Source organism: Haliotis rubra, unplaced genomic scaffold (genome assembly GCF_003918875.1).
Source record: "Haliotis rubra isolate DU_JTF1 unplaced genomic scaffold, ASM391887v1 Scf645, whole genome shotgun sequence".
NCBI classification, from domain to species: Eukaryota; Metazoa; Mollusca; class Gastropoda; order Lepetellida; family Haliotidae; genus Haliotis; species Haliotis rubra.
The window spans coordinates 621,124-629,215 of NW_025767352.1; the positions used below are offsets into that span (position 1 = coordinate 621,124).

The window sequence follows — 8,092 nt, forward strand, 5'->3', positions numbered from 1 at the left end:
CGTTATTTCTCCACTAACCCTACCGTATTGTGAACGATTCCAACGAAGAGAAAACTTTTATCCCAAATGTTGTTGGCTCCATCTACAATATAGTGAGACAAATTAATTGACAACTTGTGGAAATGTTTCAAAGCAATATGTTACAACCGTAAACACTAGCTACCTTTTAAGATCAATGTGATATATTCTATTAGACTAGTGCATTAAATCGCTTCTGCCCACACAGGCACCCTTTCCTGAAAGCAAATAAATTGTGATAAGTGATTAATAGAGGCAGTCTGGCAACAGATGTAAACATACTTCAAACAGAAACCTCTTTGAAATCATACAAAGGAAGTGTGAACTGATGTATTTTCTTATCGGACATCACATTTCCATTTACACTCTTCTCTTACACACGGACCTAACACATAACCCACACAGATAAAGTTCACGGGATTGTCCCAGGGAAGAGTATAAATACGAGGAATGCCCCATCCTTGTTACTGTGTTGTGATTTGTCAACTACTGGTAAGTATAACATTATAGCTTTAAAGGGTATTTGTGTTAATAATTTAAAGAGATATCTTAACTCCACCTGCTAAAGATACGTTAGACAACTCAGCAATGTGAACATCCGAACGGAAGGCAAACATTATTTCCTCAAACAAAATCGGTAACTTTATGATAGAAATATTATTTAGACTATAAAATAACATACTAACATGACTTCATTGTTAAGAAAATTCTCAAATCGTGCAAGGTTTATATATGTTCCCTACAGAATACAGCCCACAAAATGCGTTTGTTCCTTGTCCTCCTGCTTGTGGCCACAGTGATGGTGTCAGAGTCTGATGCCTGGAGACGTGTTCGATGGCGAAGAGTTGCCAGAATAGCTGGCACAGCAGTAAAAGTTGGATCTGTATTGTTGGGTGAGCGACACATAGAAACAGACATAATGCAGGGTTGTCTTTGGCATTTTGTATTCAAGTATATCTTGAGAAGTTATACACGGCGTCATGGTGTTATGGAATGCATCTATGGATATTTGAATGTTTATTTCATATCAAGACTCATATCCTGATCAAAATGAAGACTCACTTCTCATGATGTCAGTCACTTAATTGTCAGGTCCAGTGTCCATTTCTGATCGCCGTTATGTACCTTGAATGTAACTGAGGGATTTAAAGAAACAAACAAACATGCAGACAAACACACAGTTCATGGTCCAATAGGTGACTTTCTTTCACTGTGTATCTTTCTTAACATTATTATTTTACCTTCAAGGCAAACGTGATGTGGAAAGCCTTGATGCAAACATGGATGGAACAATTGACCAATCAGAAGCTGAGACGATAATGGACAGACGATCGGCCATGGAGTTGCTTTCTTTTGCAGATGAAAATGGTTAGAGCTCATGCATACTATCTCAGTTATACAAATGTAATCTTTACTGAAATATGTTTTATGAGTCAGAAAGGGTTGACAAGATGGAAGATGAATACTTCTGTATCTGAATATATGAGTGAGTGAGTGAGTTAATATTTAACGTCACATCGGCAATATGTCAGCCATATCGTGACGAGAACATATTTGACATTGAAATGTAATATGTGTATATTATAAAAAACCTGTCTGCAAAGGACAGTATAACAACTAGAATATCACAATTACAACTAAAACTAGTGTGGAAATTTAAAACTAATAGCACTATTTGGACAATACAATATAAAAATTGGCTATAGATCGCCAACCACTGAAAGTAGATCACCATACTAGGGACCATGGGGACTTACAGTACTTTTACTTCCTGCATGGACCCTAGCTGGATTTATATCATCCCTTGAGCCGTTGGCAGTTTCTGAATATATATTGTCACTGACCTGAACAACATTTCTCCATGTAGGAGACACAAACGTGAGTTTGGAAGAGTTCGCCAGGACCATCGAGAACATTGAGGAATGAATTGAGGTAAGGAATATGAAATCTTACAGAAATGTTTCTGTTTTATTGAGTAGACACCATTGTCACCATAGAAGATCAGGAAATATATGTTTAACATTTTATGTCAAATTGTGGAACATTAGGTGATTCGATGTGTTTCTATTGCAGATAACCCCATTGTAGAGAGAGTGGCACTACACCATTGAAGTTGATCTCGTAAATGATTCTGAATGATTCCGTTGCAAGTGTATGATTTCAATAAATCATCATAACCATCAACTTTGTCATGTCTTGTTCATTAGACTACTCAACAGTAGTAATTTAAGACAGCAGGTGATAAAACATGTATTTCTTTTCGTTGATTTACATTGTCTTCACTACATCCATTTCGTGAAAATAGTGATCGGAATCATGCATAATCAGCCAAAAGTATATAAAGTCAATTATGTTTGACATGTGATAGCTTTGCTTTAACATGAAACAATGCTCTCCGCATTGCACACAAAACGCATTTCACACTAAGATTGGATCACCTCTGCAGATAATGACTTCGTTGCAATCTAACAAGTGGCAACCTTGATCATTCTAATATCCTTTGATTATGTTGGAACGATGTGTATATTGATGAACCTACACGCATGTTGACACTGATGGTTCGCTCTGCCCACCATGGGGGCGGTGGGGTAGCCTAATGGTTAAAGCGTTGGCTCGTCACGCCGAAGACCCGGGTTCGAATCCCCACATGGGTACAATGTGTGAAGCCCATTTCTGGTGTCCCCCGCCGTGATGTTGCTGGAATATTGCTAAAAGCGGCGTAAAACCAAACTCAGTCAGTCAGTCGCTCTGCCCACCAGTTGTATAGTACAGTATACATTTTGACAATAAAAAAATTTGAAATCACTCCGTTGTCAAACAGTATTTGTTGGAGCTTTTGGTCACCCCTTTTTGTCACCACTTGGAACCCTTTAGCATATGAAACAGATTAAGCTGTTTTATGTTCTTGTTTATTTCTAGGTTCTATGTTGTTAAATCAGAGGGAAGGAATTGGCTATTACACCAGTGTGGATGATATGAGATCATAAAATATCTGCACCGAAGTTACACTTTATGGCCCTTTCCCAACGTTTTAATGTCCCATATAGTGATACATATCACCTGTGAATTTAAGAGGCACTTTGACTATGGTTTCGTAACCCAGTCGTTCTGGTGAAAAGGCCTTGGCTGTCCAGACCAACATCTGTTATCAACCCTATTTCTTTGTCGATATCGTGGTTGTAACCTGCTAATCACCAACCGTGAAACGTTAAGAACTTGTGCCACAGTACTCTGTATTGTTTCAGTTGGAAGCATACTATTGAACAGACGCCGAAAAGGCAAAACACCCTGTTTAATTGTGTGCAAACCAATATGAGAACAACTCTCAGTTTGCTTTTATAACTGACGTGTACTACAATACGCTGACACGTTTGACAGTAAATTTCTAACCCCGACGATGTTAACGTGGAAACGATGAAAATCGCTTGCACGGAATTGGGGTGTAAATGGAATAATCATTTTCTAAATCCACATCTAATCATAGGCCACCATACATCGTTGCCACATTCACATACACACACTCTGTGGTTGAAACAACTAGCATTTCCCCTGAAACGTTTAAGTGGGAACGGAGGTGTAGAAATGAAATCTTCTGAAAGAATAGACCCTGCCTGATACTTTTCTGAGATTGCAAATATTCAAGTAGATCTCTCCGAGTGTCCATATGGTATTCATTCCACCTCTTTCAAACATCTTTCTGTGAGGAAGAACAAAGTCCTTCTTTGATCCTGCTAAGGAATATGGGTAATATGTCAGGCGGGGACTTGGTGGTCCATTTTGTCCACCAAGCAATATATACAGTAATATTTGTCTATTAAGGGATCTTATGGGGCTTTAGAATCCAGTACAAAACATGTATGGTCTATTGTTGAAAGGAAACGTTTGGAAAATTCCCTTTTCACTTAACAAACTGGGTTCACGTTTTTCATTATTTGATATGTCGTACGTATGATGTGATGAGACATACCTGTAATGGTTATACTGAAAGAGTTGTCAGACGGTACAGCTACAATCTTTTTAAATAGTGTAGCCAGTCTTTGAATGACAGCTAACTGGTGCAATAATATTGTTTCCAATTCTGTTTCCTCTATTAGTAAGTTATTGTGAAAAGATTGGTCATTTCTTTTGGCTCATTTTAATCTATCTAATCTTGCTTGGGAATTGGTTGAGGTGAGGTGAAATTGGGTTTTACGTCGTGCTTGAGAATATTTCGCTCATATGACGACGTGCTTGCGTGTGTATGTGTATATGTGGCTGCTTGTACTAGCCCAGACTTAAGCTGGTTTTATAGTGCTAGCCCACTGAGATACCATACCGCAGTGAAGCATGAATACCCCACTCAGACAAATTATACTGACTACGAGCCGACCAGTCCTTGTTGTACCCGTTAATGCCGAGCCCCAGGCAGGGACAAACAAGTACCATATTTTAACGTCGTTTGGTATAACGCGATCGGGGATCGAACCCGCGACCTTCCGCAGGGAATTGGTTGAGAGCATTTGTAGCGTCTTGATATAATTGTTAGGTAGCATTGTAACGTCACTTACTTTGCCAAACAGATAGCAACATGAAGTGCTTCAGTACTTTCGACATAATATTAACTTATTCTAAATTGATTCATCATTTCGTTTGGCCCATTTAAAGGGATGTAATCCTGTTTGGTGACATTGTAACGTCACTTACTTTGCCAAACAGATAGCAACATGGACGTCTGTGATATATAGATGTACATTAGAAAATAAGCACCACTCCTAGAGTGAGAATAAACAGTGACAGGACCTCCCTCAACCTTATGTTTCTTTTTCGACACCCTGGAAAACCATTACAACTATGTACTGAGAGCTGGTTCCAGAGACAGTTGTCAAAGGAATGTAAATATTGTTAATGATATTGTTGCGATCATGACAGTTATATCAAACTTCATCGGAAAACTTTGATGTCTGAAAGAAATGCTTTTCTCGGTTTTAATTGGTTGTTGAGGTTTATGTAAAACAAGATGGTGATGAGTTTTTGTAGGAGCAGACTTACCTGAATTTTGTGATGCAATTCACTATAATATATGGAAAGATTTAATATTACCCTTCTGCTAGTTTACCTGGAAAATGACATCCTAACTGATTTCGTTAGGATATTCTGGATGTATCAAGCACATACAAAGCCATTTATTTACCATCCTGTTAAGAGATAGTGAGTGCGTCCGTCCGTGTGTGTGCCTGTGTATGTGCGTGTGAATGTGTATCTGCATGTGCGTGTGCGGGAGTGATTGAGTAGAGTTGAAATAGAATTTAAAATAGACTATATGAAAGGGTAATATAGTAACAAATCTATCCCAGAGGCATGATCTTGACTCTTTTATCCCAAGGGATATAGGGTGTGGGAACGTGTGTATATTTTGCATGACCAATACGATGAAATTGCTGGATTTTATTGTCTGATATTGCTAATTGCGACTTGAGAGTCAGTCACCCACTCTCAGGAAAAGAATAATACATGCTCATGTACTTCGAGGATACCGCCACTAAGAATCTCAGCTGCTTATTTAATCTACAATTTCTGAAACGACCATATACTAATGTGATAACATAGGTTGCTAAATTTATCAAACAGTTCCATTTCTTTAAAACAACTCAGCCTCAACTCTTGACTTTTTCACAAGGGATATAAAATGTAGAAACGTGAGTATACGTCGCATAGCCAATACCACATTGATGCATTGACCTATTAAAATGTGGACTGCCAAGCACAAAATGTATGACGGACGTTCCGACAACTCACTGACGAACATATTGAAAAGTCTTCTTTTCCTCAACTAAAGTATATCCACAAACGTTATTTCTCCACTAAGCCTACCGTTTTGTGAACGATTCCAACGAAGAGAAAACTTTTATCCCAAATGTTGTTGGCTCGATCTACAATATAGTCTGACAAATTAATTGACAACTTGTGGAAATGTTTCAAAGCAATATGTTACAACCGTAAACACTAGCTTCCTTTTAAGATGAATGTGATATATTCTATTAGACTAGTGCATTAAATCGCTTCTGCTGCCCACACAGGCACCCTTTCATGAAAGCAAATAAATTGTGATAAGTGATTAATAGAAGGCTGTCTGGCAACAGATGTAAACATACTTCTAACACAAACCTCTTTGAAATCATACCAAGGAAGTGTGAACTGATGTATTTTCTTATCGGAAATCACATTTCCATTTACACTCTTCTCTCACACACGGACCTAACACATAACCCACACAGATAAAGTTCACGGGATTGTCCCAGGGAAGAGTATAAATACGAGGAATGCCCCATCCTTGTTACTGTGTTGTGATTTGTCAACTACTGGTAAGTATAACATTATAGCTTTAAAGGGTATTTGTGTTAATAATTTAAAGAGATATCTTAACTCCACCTGCTAAGGATACGTTAGACAACTCAGCAATGTGAACATCCGAACGGAAAGCAAACATTATTTCCTCAAACAAAATCGGTTACTATAGGATAGAAATATTATTTAGACTATAAAATAACATACTAACATGACTTCATTGTTAAGAAAATAATTCTCAAATCGTGCAAGGATTATTTATGTTCCCTACAGAATACAGCCCACAAAATGCGTTTGTTCCTTGTCCTCCTGCTTGTGGCCACAGTGATGGTGTCAGAGTCTGATGCCTGGAGACGTGTTCGATGGCGAAGAGTTGCCAGAATAGCTGGCACAGCAGTAAAAGTTGGATCTGTATTGTTGGGTGAGCGACACATAGAAACAGACATAATGCAGGGTTGTCTTTGGCATTTTGTATTCAATTATATCTTGAGAAGTTATACACGGCGTCATGGTGTTATGGAATGCATCTATGGATATTTGAATGTTTATTTCATATCAAGACTCATATCCTGATCAAAATGAAGACTCACTTCTCATGATGTCAGTCACTTAATTGTCAGGTCCAGTGTCCATTTCTGATCGCCGTTATGTACCTTGAATGTAACTGAGGGATTTAAACAAACAAACAAACATGCAGACAAACACACACAGTTCATGGTCCAATAGGTGACTTTCTTTCACTGTGTATCTTTCCGAACATTATTATTTTACCTTCAAGGCAAACGTGATGTGGAAAGCCTTGATGCAAACATGGATGGAACAATTGACCAATCAGAAGCTGAGACGATAATGGACAGACGATCGGCCATGGAGTTGCTTTCTTTTTGCAGATGAAAATGGTTAGAGCTCATGCATACTATCTCAGTTATACAAATGTAATCTTTACTGAAATATGTTTTATGAGTCAGAAAGGGTTGACAAGATGGAAGATGAATACTTCTGTATCTGAATATAGGAGTGAGTGAGTGAGTTAATATTTAACGTCACATCGGCAATATGTCCAGCCATATCGTGACGAGAACATATTTGACATTGAAATGTAATATGTGTATATTATAAAACCTGTCTGCAAAGGACGAGTAAAACAACTAGAATATCACAATTACAACTAAAACTAGTGTGGAAATTTAAAACTAATAGCACTATTTGGACAATACAATATAAAATTGGCTATAGATCGCCAACCACTGAAAGTAGATCACCATATTAGGGACCATGGGGACTTACAGTACTTTTACTTCCTGCATGGACCCTAGCTGGATTTATATCATCCCTTCAGCCGCTGGCAGTATCTGAATATATATTGTCACTGACCTGAACAACATTTCTCCATGTAGGAGACACAAACGTGAGTTTGGAAGAGTTCGCCAGGACCATCGAGAACATTGAGGAATGAATTGGGGTAAGGAATATGAAATCTTACAGAAATGTTTCTGTTTTATTGAGTAGACACCATTGTCACCATAGAAGATCAGGAAATATATGTTTAACATTTTATGTCAAATTGTCGAACATTAGGTGATTCGATGTATTTCTATTGCAGATAACCCCATTGTAGAGAGTGGCACTACACCATTGAAGTTGATCTCGTAAATGATTCTGAATGATTCCGTTGCAAGTGTATGATTTCAATAAATCATCATAACCATCAACTTTGTCATGTCTTGTTCATTAGACTCTCCTCAAACCG

At 38.0% G+C, this 8,092-nt stretch overlaps 1 protein-coding gene and 1 long non-coding RNA gene across 2 annotated transcripts; both read left to right on the plus strand.

Annotated features, from left to right (window-relative positions):
- The first annotated feature begins 394 nt into the window (after positions 1–394).
- LOC124256973 lies at positions 395–2,202 on the plus strand. The gene is made up of 5 exons (XM_046690930.1): positions 395–510; positions 764–911; positions 1,267–1,386; positions 1,886–1,950; positions 2,092–2,202. Exons 1-4 carry the CDS (start codon positions 469–471, stop codon positions 1,942–1,944), a joined length of 369 nt encoding a protein of 122 aa, XP_046546886.1. The 5' UTR covers positions 395–468; the 3' UTR covers positions 1,945–1,950; positions 2,092–2,202.
- Positions 2,203–6,259: 4,057 nt separating this feature from the next.
- On the plus strand, positions 6,260–8,054 carry LOC124256945. Its single transcript, XR_006893139.1, has 5 exons — positions 6,260–6,359; positions 6,616–6,763; positions 7,121–7,241; positions 7,740–7,804; positions 7,946–8,054. It is a non-coding gene; the product is annotated as an uncharacterized LOC124256945 (long non-coding RNA).
- The last annotated feature ends 38 nt before the right edge of the window (positions 8,055–8,092 follow it).